We start from the raw sequence: 11,702 nt of genomic DNA, 5'->3' as shown, positions 1-11,702 counted from the left end.
TTATTTTTTTAAGCATGAAATATTAGGGAAAACTTTACATACTCGTGTTTCCACGTCAAATTATTTAATAATAACCTTTTATCTAAATTTGTTTGCGCTGTTGCTTTGACCAGGTCTAGAAGCCTTAAAAAAGAACTTGCGCAAGTCTTAAAACCAAATTTTTTAATTGACATTGTCGGGCCCCAACCCAAAAAAACGTAAGCGGACATTTTCGAAGCCTACTTTTTTGATGCAGATATTCATCAAAAAGTAAATTATAAAAAAAAAAATTCGCTTGCATTATTTTCGCGTATAGGGCTCGATATGTTTTCATGTTCAATCAGAAAAAAAAAACAACTTATAAAAAGAGTATTGCAACATTCAGACAAACATTCTGTTAATTTTTTCTAAATCACTTCATAAGTACGTACACAAATATGGGCTTTATAATCTGCATACATAAATTGATCGTTGCAAAGTATGCATCCACTGCACATAGCAACCTACATACATACATACATTCATATGTACATAATCACCATTAATGACTCGTGTATTGCACGCATTGGCTCGCGCCACTTTGGCCAGCAACTGGGCAAAAGTCACGAAAAAAAAAACATTAACAATTAATTTTCGAATGAATACACCATTAAAACATTTATTTGAAATTTCTCAAACTTTCCCACACTCAAATTCAGCTGTCGCAGGGTGCTTAGCACACTGCAGCGCTAGCAAGAACACAAACACACAGCAACAAACAATTATGCCATTATCCTGAAGTAACGACAACAAAAAAATAACAAAGAAAAAAATCATATGAAGGCATTAACAATCTTCACTCGCGCACATTGCGTAGGAGGAGCGCATAAATGCAGCTGTAAAAAATGCAGCAGCAACAACATGGCAATCCAATAAATCGTAAAAGCAAACATAACGCACGAAAAGCCCTATAGATCCTCACTATTTATGTACATATATACATACATATGTACATATGTACATGTGTATGTATGCATTCTTATTTGCTGGCGAAGCAATGGATCGAAATACCAAAGCGTAAAATAGCAGCAGCTGCAAAATTTCAGATCCTTAAAAAGGAGCATGTGGCCAGCAGTATAACAGCAATGCTAGCAACAACAACGCACACATGCCGAACGGAAAGTGCTGTGTGAGAAACTCACTTTCGACTTGGTTCCCACGCCACGAGCCATAAGGCAGGTTTTTTTTGGTTTTTTTTTTGCTCTTCAACAACGTATTTTTTGTACGTCTCTTTGCAGCCAAGTGTCCTCGTTGTCATTCATTGCGGAGCAATATGTGCACACATAAATACTTGCTCATTAATATGCGCATACACATGTACTTGGCTGTTAATTCACTTTACACTCCATCGCATGAGGGTTGTTTGCTTGCTCTTTGCCATATCGATTGACTTTAGAAGCGCAAAAATAAATGCGAGCCACGCACTTTGTATCCTTGCTGCTAAGGGTTGATCGCGCTCTCGAGTATAAAAGCAAGCGCTCGGCAAGGATATGATAACATTTTCGTCCTAACCAACGAAACGTTAACAACCAGAAGCAATATAAAATGGCACAACAAAGTAAAACTGAAATTTATTTGAAAGTGAAGAAACCACTATTGGAGCGTCAACGACGTGCGCGTATCAATGACTGTCTGGAGTCATTGAAGAAACTCGTAGCCGAATTACAAGCTGATGATGCTGTTTTACGCATGGACAAAGCAGAGCTGCTCGAACAAACGCTTGTTTTTGTGCGACAACAATGCACACGCGGCAGCAGTAAGGCACAAAAAAGCGCAAACGTATCGATGGATGCATTCTGTTATGGTTACATGAATGCAGTAAACGAAGTGTCACGCGCGATGGCATCAACACCTGGCATGAGCATAGAATTGGGCAAATCAGTAATGACACATTTGGGCCGGAACTATAATCGTCTAGAACAGCAGCACGGGCTGCAACAACAACAACAGCGCCAACTATGCATAGCTCAACCGCAGCAACAAGTGGTGCATCAGCCGCTGAAAACTATACACATGCAGGCGCTAAGCATTGAGTGTGCACCATTGAGTCCAGCTTCTTCCGGCTATCACAGTGACGGCGAGAGTCCAGCTGCCTCACCTGTTGCACCATCAATTGCGCATACCGCCAGCCTCAATATATGGCGGCCCTGGTAAACGCCAGCAGAGACGCCGCTGTGCCGATAAGTAGATGGAGAGCACAACAGAGAAACTATGGTTCCTGCCACCAGCTGTGATACTAAGCTGTGATGTTTTATTAAAAAAAAAAACCCCCTAACCTAATTGACTTGTTGTTTTAAGCAGCATTTAAAATTTATATACATATGTACGTAATTTACAAACTACATAAAAGAAAATATATACACATTTATATACACATATATAACTAAATTACATACCTTTTATTTTTGACTACTGTTTTGGAAGCGTGTAACGAAAATTCTAACTTTAAATATTTTACTCACTGCACTTTCCTTGTTTTTAATTTATTGTTTTAAACAAATAAGCTAATGCAATTAACACAAATTATAGTTAAAATATTCTTGGCGCCGCTTCCGTCAATAACGGAGACTGAAGCTAGCTTCCGTTATTCAGTTGTCTATCCGCTGGCCATTGCTGCCAAATTTCAAACCAAAGGACGTTCTTTTTTTCTTTTCACAGCTTAATAAACACACCTCGATTGCAACCCTGCTATCTTGCAGGCTAGTTTGGCAGCACTGATTCATTACAAGTGACCAGCTTGACAAAAAGTGAAAGCCGTCAAATCGTTTGCTCCAGATTCCACATAAACATTTACGAATTTGTTATCTGGCCACTCTACGACTGTGTTAATTTTTTCGCGTCTGCGCTTTCGTTTTGTTGTCGTTATTCAATTTATTTGATTTGAATAAAGTGTAAAAACTGCCCCTTACATTCACTTTGCGGTAGATGTGAAAGAAATTTGTGGCGTGATTTGTATGCGCCAAAGAAATGTCTGTAAATATTACTGTGAATGGAAAATTTAAAGCATGCAGTAAGCCGAGCATTTTGGACGATCCCGTGCGCTTCAAGAAGCAGCTGGAATGTGAACTTAGAAAACAACGACTGCTTGAGGTAATTACTATTGCTATGCGTACAAAGAGGGTAAACTTTTAACGCATTTCCACTTAATCACCAGGTACGTGAAGAGTCGAAAAATTTGGCGCGTAAAATACGCAATGACGTTGCTGCCGAAAAGGAAAGGCAGCTGAGAAATTTAGAAGCTATTAAGGCAAAGGAATTTGAATGCTGGCGAGAGCATGTATTGGATCAGAAAAATAACGACTATCGGCAGGCAATTTTCCAAATTGGGGCCGCGCATCATGCAGCAAAGTTGGAGAACGAAGCCATGGCGGAGCGCAAGGTAAAGCGGGAGCAGCAACGGCAGCAGTTCAGAAAGAAGACAATTGAGCGGTTGGGCTTAAAGACACCGCAGACTGCGAAAAAAGTACTACAAGCAACTGGCACACAAACACCAAATGTACTCATGAAGGATACAAGAAAGAAAACTCCAAAGAAGAGAAAGCGAAAAAGTTGTGCAAAGGAACACACGTCAACATGCCATTGCTCGAGCGCTGAAAGCGAAACGGAAAGTGAAGAAAACAGCGAAGAAGAAGAGGAACATGCCACCAATGTTGGTAGCAGAAGTCCAACTACAAAATCGGTGATTATTTGTGCGTGTCCGAATGGGTTTAAGTGTCCTTGCAATAGCAGTTTTTCGAGCACATCGTCGACACTCTCAACTACACTGACTGATGAAGAGGAGCACACTAAGCCAGCTAACAAGCAACCTATGCTTAGCAGAAATCCAACTGTGCTAGTTGATATTGATGAGGATTGTAACGATTCGGTGATTATAACACCTGGTGAAATTAAAGACAAACACCCACAAAGTAATCGGCAATTCAGCCACGTTGTGCGCAATAATAGTCCTGAAAAGCCCAGGCGTTCTTCATTTAAAGATAGCACTGCAGCAATGGGTTCAGGGACTACCAGCGCCGCTGCATCAAAGGCGACCAAGAAACGTTTTACATTGGTTTCACAGCTCATTAACGCAAAAAGTGCCACCGGCGGATCGCAATCACGTTCACCACCAAGGCCGCCACGGCCACCGCCGCCATCAACAGCAGCTACATCAACGACTTCCACACAAAAATCGCCACGAAAAATTAGCACGTCTGGAAATGTTTCCAGAGAAATTGCAAATACGCTTTCAGGTGCCACAGTGACATTAGATAGTGCCAGCAAAAGTGATCAGAGAAAAAATGCTCGCGATGATAGCGTAGGACGTGTACATTCCTATGATTACAACAATAAGTATACGAGAGAATATCCACATCCCACAGAAGGACTAGTACACCAACCCAGTGTACGCGAACGAAGTCAGCCGAATGCAGTGCAGCAAGCGGAAATGGAACGAGAATTAGTGATGCAAAAGGGGCTGGAAAAAGACCGAATGCGGTAAGTGGACATAGTAGATAAGCTTATATAAAAAAAAAATAGAATAATAAAATAAAATAAATTTTTGATAAGATATTAAAGCTAAAATCCTTTGATCCACAGCGCGCGTTCAGAGGAGCGTGGACGCAAAGCACTCGAGCGCGAACAGGTTAGACGTGATTGCCAGGAGCTTACGAATAAACTGGATGCGCTAACTCAACAATACCCGCAGCTTTTGAATCAAGCAGATGTAAGTTATTGCATTGGGGAAACAAATATATTTTAAAGGCTCATTTAAATCTAATGTTGTAATTGTCTTGTAGTCCAACCTCCTCCAATGCCACCAATTACAAGCCAATCGAGCTGAGCGCCTCGAACATAAGCGCACTGCTGCCGTAGAAGAACTGCTTCTGCGCCCTGCAATAATCACCTGCCCAGAAATTGGGCAACAACAAACTCGGGTTGCAAGCCCACAGCGCATTGCCAGCGCCATCGCTGTTGCCAGTGACTTAAATTTAGGTGCACCAAGCGCATTTGATCAAATCAATAACACCGGCTCAACAGATAGCTGTGGATCAATAATACTCGGCTACGTTGATGAACAGCAGCAAAAAATACGCAATGATCTAAACAAATATGCTGGAACCCAGCCAAAACAAAATGCACAGAAAGCTGAACGCTTAAAATGTCTACTGCAACGAATTGAAGAACTGCGCAAAGCCTTGTGTGAGGAGCTGAACAAGAAAGGCAGCGATGAAAGCATGCAGCAGGTAATAAATGGCGTCAGTGATGTACGACGCGAACGCGAGCGTATACTTACAAACGGCGCCTTGGATGAGGAGGGAAGGCTATCACCAATACAAAAGCACATGCGCGATGTACAGCAAAAAGAAGCTGCGCTAGAGCAGAAACTACGCGAATTATGCAGAATGCAGAAGCAACAAGTAAATCCCGCAGCCAAAAGTGAAATGAAGGGCGAAGAAGGAGGTATTATAAAAAGTAAGTCAAAAATGGTTTAATGCGTATATATTATTTGTTTTTTTAATTCCAATACTTCTGTGCAGAGTCCGATGGAAAGGAATGTAGAGTCCTAGCGACGGGTAGTAAGCCATTAGAGATTATAATTAAATTAAGGAATGACGGCGGGCGCCACGGCAGACCAAAAGTGAAAAAGTCGGCGAAAAGTCCACGCAAACTTTCCTCGCTCATCCATACGCCAACACGCAGATTAGGGGCGAAGCGCTCAACGAGCAGTTTGCGCGAAAAATCGCAGCACAAGCAACAAGTAGTGTCTACAGCTGCCAAGCAGGGACAAGTCAATCGCCAAAACTCGTATGACTCGAACTCGACCTCCTATCGTAGTTTGCCATCACGCATTACCAATGAGGTGGGCGCTTTGGTCAATCATTTAGAATTAGATCAAGAGGAGATAGAGGCAGATGAGGAGGAGGGGATCGAAGATTACACGGTAGTGCCTCAAAATGAAACAGCTAAGGATTACAACGTCAAGCCTGCATCTGTTGGTGCAGCAAAATATACTGCACGCCCCGCAGCGTCAGCACAACGCATTACCCGAATAAACCCTCTTATAGCACACTATGTACAGCGTCTGTTGGGCATGTCGAGAAATTCCGTACGCGCACTAGGCGTCAGCTCTTCCGACATAGAGACACCTTCCTCTTCCATTATGAACGTCAGCTCGAATCGTACAGGTACTGCTGTGGATATGGCGGATTCACAGGAACGTCTACAGCGAGTGCAACGATTTATTGAAGATAATCGCAGTTTTATTAGTGATTTGGAAGATACATTGCGCTCGCAAAGTGATGTTACGCTGGAGACCAGCATACGCATTTTTGAAGAGGTTTGGCAGCAGCGCTTGCGTAAGGATATGCAAAGCAAGGGAGAAAAGTCGCTGAAAGAGCAACAAGCAAGGCAAGCGAAGGAGGCGCAACGGGGCTCAGAGCAGGGTATTACTGCTGATGATGGTGCAAGACGCTTTGCACAAGAGCGAGCAGACGCGAAAAGAAAAGACAGCCGTGGACGCCAGGAAGTATCGACGAAGACAAAAAATAGTTCACCGGATATGCGAAACAACACCGCTGTGGACAATGCAGCTAAATCATCAAGTCAGCAACAGCGAGCGTCTGTGGAGGCACGCGCACAGGCAGTAGCCAGTCAAGCGGCACCGCAGAAACAACATCAGCAAGTTAGAGAGGATGCGAACCGAATGCGCTTATCTGCGGAACGTGCTGCAGCTGATACGAGGGCTCAAATTAGAAAGCCACCTCTTGAGTCGCAGCAAATGCGTGACATTGCGGTTTCAACAGAAGAACATCGCGCTGAAGAACAGATCGCGCGCTATGCGCAGCTCACCGAGAATTGTACTCATCGTATCGCCGAACTGACCAAGCTCATACAAAAGGTGCGCACTGAGAAAAAACGTCTCATGGAAATCACACTGAGTTCGGTTAGTGAGGGGCGCAACTCAACTGAGTATATCGAACTGCCGGATGGCACGCGCCGTCGCTCGAATGCCTCGGCCACTGATAAGAATACAAGTGTCAGCAGCAGCGGAAGCAGCAGCGCCAGCCGTCAAAATGCGCTCACAACGCAGCCAACTACTACTGTGGATTACACGCCGCAAGGCGCATTTGAGCAACAAGCTGCCACTTCATCTGGTGAAATTTTATCAGCGCAAGACAGCGTTGCACCACTTGAAAAGCACAAGGCTACCGGCATTAGCCGTGACAGTGGCATCTCAATATCACGACCACTAACCGCGCAAGATGTGGAACCGCCTTCGCAGGCATCCGCCACCACCACTACACAACCCAGCACCCATGGCGCCACGCGCAAGAATCGTCCGCCGCCAACAATACAACGCTACAGCCCCAACTTTGCAGAAGATGATGTGGCGCACGAGCTGTCCACGATCTTGGAGGTGGACACGCCGGCAACTTCGCGCATTAACGCCACGGCAGCAGGATCAGCTACGGCAGCTTCTGAGGCGTCGCGCAGCAAGCGTTTGCAGCCGCAACATTTTCCTACTTTCGAAGAGTATGCGCGAGAAATGAATTTGGACGTTAGCCAACTAGATGCGGATACGAGCATGCGCATACATCAGGAGTTCGAGATGTTGATCGCTAGCCTACGCGCTGCCCAGGATGGCACGGGTGAGTAAAGTTAATTTAAAATATTTAAAATAGGCCGACGATATTTAATTACTTCTCTTCATTTCAGCACCCGACTATCGAGAATTTCCATCGCTGTCTGCCTATCTGCGCAACTTAAGCGTACATCGAGAAGGAGGCGAAGAAGATCAATCGCCCGAGACTATCGACGATCTTATAGCATGTCTGCGTGTAGCTAATCTCACCATTAAAGCTTTTCCCTCAAGACAAGAATACATGCGCCAAAAAAAGGCTGATTCGGCGAGCGGTGAGTTCCTCGACAGCGCCAGTCTTGAAAATATCACCGATTCACGCCCCAACACCAATACCGAAACCGAATCTGAATCAATTAACATCGAAGAAGAGCTGCGACGTCGCCAAATCCTACAACATTCATTCCGCACTGCCAATGCGAAAGAGCAGATTTTCTCCTCCACTGCGAGAGATGGCGCTGGACAAGCGCCTGCTCACTTACGTATTTTCACCACAGAAAGTGGTATTGAGAAGCTCACCTCCACTTCGGAAAACGGTTCTAGCGAATTTGAGCGTCAGTTATTTAGTTTGGGCATGAAATGGCCCGCAACAATGCGTGCGCGCACAAAGAAAGCCGAAGCGGCGGGCGGCAGCAACACCTCTTCCAGTCCCGAGCGCATTTTGCATGCTGGGGCTGTTGGCGCTGGTGCTGCAACAACAGAACAGCAGCGTTCGAGTCCGAAGAATACTACTAATGATGTGATCCGTAAGAGTCCAGCGCGTTTACCGGACACCACGTTGCGCGACACAAGCCCCAAGCGCATTCAGGCGGTCAGCTTGCAAGGAGGTGCTGCAAAGGAGGTGCAATTCGAGCAACACACTAAGACGCGTTCACCATCGCAAAGTCCAAAGCGACAGCAACCAAGAAGCAGTCCAATGCGTGACACAGGCGCTCCAACAACGGGAAATGTACCAGAGCAACAGCAAGCGAAAAGGAGCCCCGCAAAAGATGTGCCGCCTAATTCATCAGTAGTACATGACGCAGTCCGACTAAGCCAGTCGCGTCGTGCTGCACGTAGTTCAAGCGATTGCGAATTTCTTAGTGACTTTGGACGTCCGTTAAATTTGCGTGACTTTCTCACCAAAGAACTGCTCAAACATGCCACGTCTTCCAGTTCATCGACGCCTACAGATGATTCATTACGCAGTGCTTTCCTTCAATCCATCATTGAAACGATGACGCCACGTACTAATGCTGGCAGCAATCAATTGGACAGGCAAAAGACCTCAACACCAGTTACACACTCCGCACCCTCAGACCCCCACAGTAGTGGCAATCGAAGCGGTAGTAGTAGCGGCAATACGCATTCGCAACTCTTCTCTGGTGAAAGTTGTCTTTCCTCGGTGCGTTTATTTGAGCGCTCGATAACACGCAACTATCCACGGAATGCGTCATCGGCAGCAGCAGCAGCAGCAGCTGGGGAGCAGGAGCGAACAGTGACAAATGAGCAAACGAATCACAAAGAAAAATAATTTGCTGTAAGGGAGCGGGGGGCTTACAGTTAAGAATTTTAACGACTTTTAACGTTAGTGAGGGCTGTCCTGATGTTGTTACGACAAACACAATGGCGTTTCTTGAAAGCGTTTTATATGACTTCACGCAAGCGATTTGATTTTAAATGCCTTTATATAACTAATTTTAATTTTAGTTTAAAAATTTTACAAATTAACAATTATTCCTAAATGCATTAGCCAATTGTGCAACTTTTAAAAATAAACATACATATGTATACTATATAGACAATATATTTAAGTATAGCGATGATAAGTCACTTTGTTATTAATATGAATGCCTATTTGTTAAATATTTTATAACAATTGCATGTAGAATATATTTAAATAGCCTACTAAAGATTTTGTTAGACGCGAATATATTGCATATACATACATAGATACGATTATTTGATTTTTAATTAGTCCAATATGATTTGGTGTATTTTAGAAAGCAGTATTTTTAAAGGCATACACATTTATTGTTAAAAAATAAAGACAAACAGCAACTTGTAAGCAGCATGAAATTGGAAAATAAATCAAAATAAAATAATTACATCGTAGGAGCATTTTAGGTTAGATGGGGTTAAGCTGGTTGCCCGACGCAAGGGCATACTTATACCACTATTATCGGTCCTTTATGATGCCACTACAAACCTTAGCTGATAAGCTTAAGCGGAAAACACGCTGTATGCCGATAACAAATTTTCGCGGTTGACAGATGTCAATCCCGAAGCACTGTTGTTGTAACAGCATACAAACTCCCCAAAGACTTTTGGACAGTCCTTGGCCAGATATAAATCTGGGTCGTTCCGGTTACGTAGACCCGACTGTCCCGAAGCACTCGTCAGTACCAGTTCAAAAGGATCGCCCCCAAGCGGCTGCGACAGTGAGGATCCGGAGTGATGTTTATGCCAGTATTCAGTAAGCTGAATCTAGTCATAAATACAGACTTTGAGTGGTAAACTGTCTCACGTCTGTAGTCTAAAAAAATTTGTCTCTCTGAGCAGGTCACAGAAATAAAAATATTTTGTTCTAAACCAAAAAAAAAACAGGAACCCTAAACCTGGCGGTTCCGTATATTCTTTCAGCTGACTGCCTCTGTTTGTTTTCACCACATATTTTTGGCAAACTTTTTGTGGCTTTCCCTTACTTTCCTTTACCTATACATGTCTGGCTAGGAAACAATCAGGCAAAAGCGGACGAGAGGTCAAGCCTTCCCCAACCACCTTATAGTGCACCGAGACCGAACCCAAAGCCCTGGACCCGAATCGCGGCGTTCGCATCGAGTGATTACTCATTTCGAATCGAATCAAACAAAATGGCAGCTGCTCTCTCCACAATACATACAATTTAAATGGGCGAAGCATACTCGCTACCGAATGCCGCGATCTAATAATCATATTTCGATTCAAGTTACGTTCGATATCGAATGCCGCGGTTCGGGCCCTAATTTATTTTCCTAGGCGATATTGCGCAATTGAGCAGCCAAACGATTGCTAATTTAATGACAGCTATATGTGCCTGGAGAACACTAGATCAAGGAAGCCCAAATTTGAAATTGATAGAAAGCTCCATACAAAAGACCCCTCCATCAACCCTTCAGTCAAGGTTCGGCGCATCCGTGTAGAAGTTCATTGATGCATTCTCCTAACTTCCAATTTCCGTCTTACCATCCTAAGGCAGATGTGAGTGGAGAAAGAGCAAACTCGTGCCAGCCTAGCTGCGCAGTGATCCGTGATATCAGGCATAAAGCCGAAGTCTCAAGTAATACCATGGTTTCTGAGTTCTGAATCCATTAAGCACTCCGTGCCTCTAAATCTGGTCGCAACCCTTGTAGCAGCAGTGCCATACTAGAAGCGGTTCTAAGTGAATACTTCATTCCAATGACGCTCTTATCTAGTACATTCCACCAATCGAGAACTCCATAAAACATTATGGGCTGAACTGTGGTTTCACCTTAGTAGAAAGAGCCAATTTTTTACCAATTGCCCTCCTGCAGAAGTTGATTGTCTCTGATGATTTCTTCGCTCTCTCCTCAATATTAGGCTTCTACGTCAGCTTCCAGAGCCCAGAGAACCCAGGTGAATACTGTCAGATGGGGGGTTCGACGACAAGCGAGTCGTGGTCCACTACTCGAGGGCCAATTACGCAACAGCCTCTTCTCACCAGCAGCACCAGCAAGTTGTAGTAGCTTAACTAAGTCCGTTTCGACCACAGTCTCTCGAAAAGATCTGCGAATTGTTGCCGCAAGCACGCTATTAAAATCCCCTCTTATATCGAGGAGAGCAGAAAGGTAATTTAAAGTGTAAATCAGCCTTTTCATGAGTTTTATTTTCGTCCGAAAATTCGGGCGAATTTGTTTTGTTCGGACAAAACTCACAGGAATGATTACTTTGAAATGATTGGAAAAGATTTCAGAACTTTCGCCGGTCGGTCTTTGGTATAAACTTCAGCCCGACCACTTTCAAAGCCCTGATAGCAGATGGGCTACCCTGTGAACTACATATTAAAGGCAGCGAAGAGCTGATA

The 11,702-nt window shown here is 44.0% G+C and overlaps 2 protein-coding genes across 2 annotated transcripts; both read left to right on the top strand.

Moving 5' to 3' along the window:
• The first annotated feature begins 1,530 nt into the window (after positions 1–1,530).
• Positions 1,531–2,380, top strand: LOC108360715 (enhancer of split m8 protein-like). Its single transcript, XM_017613125.1, has one exon. The coding sequence runs from the start codon at positions 1,564–1,566 to the stop codon at positions 2,170–2,172; it is 609 nt and encodes a 202-aa protein (XP_017468614.1). The 5' UTR covers positions 1,531–1,563; the 3' UTR covers positions 2,173–2,380.
• A 458-nt stretch (positions 2,381–2,838) lies between these two features.
• ana1 (anastral spindle 1) lies at positions 2,839–9,904 on the top strand. Its single transcript, XM_017613124.1, has 6 exons — positions 2,839–3,108; positions 3,173–4,494; positions 4,597–4,723; positions 4,797–5,472; positions 5,538–7,649; positions 7,717–9,904. Exons 1-6 carry the CDS (start codon positions 2,986–2,988, stop codon positions 9,150–9,152), a joined length of 5,796 nt encoding a protein of 1,931 aa, XP_017468613.1. The 5' UTR covers positions 2,839–2,985; the 3' UTR covers positions 9,153–9,904.
• Positions 9,905–11,702: the final 1,798 nt, after the last annotated feature.

The sequence above is a fragment of the Rhagoletis zephyria genome, unplaced genomic scaffold (genome assembly GCF_001687245.7).
Source record: "Rhagoletis zephyria isolate East Lansing unplaced genomic scaffold, Rhagoletis_zephyria_1.1 Rzeph_scaffold_00613, whole genome shotgun sequence".
NCBI lineage: Eukaryota > Metazoa > Arthropoda > Insecta > Diptera > Tephritidae > Rhagoletis > Rhagoletis zephyria.
This window is presented reverse-complemented; position numbering and strand designations above follow the sequence as displayed.

Excerpts from the sequence above, each read along its gene's own strand:
- LOC108360715 (XM_017613125.1), top strand. The coding sequence starts at position 1,564 with ATGGCACAACAAAGTAAAACTGAAATTTATTTGAAAGTGAAGAAACCA.
- ana1 (XM_017613124.1), top strand. The coding sequence starts at position 2,986 with ATGTCTGTAAATATTACTGTGAATGGAAAATTTAAAGCATGCAGTAAG. Across the intron at positions 4,495-4,596 it reads CTGGAAAAAGACCGAATGCG|CGCGCGTTCAGAGGAGCGTG; the intron begins GTAAGTGGACAT and ends TTTGATCCACAG. Across the intron at positions 4,724-4,796 it reads AGCTTTTGAATCAAGCAGAT|TCCAACCTCCTCCAATGCCA; the intron begins GTAAGTTATTGC and ends ATTGTCTTGTAG.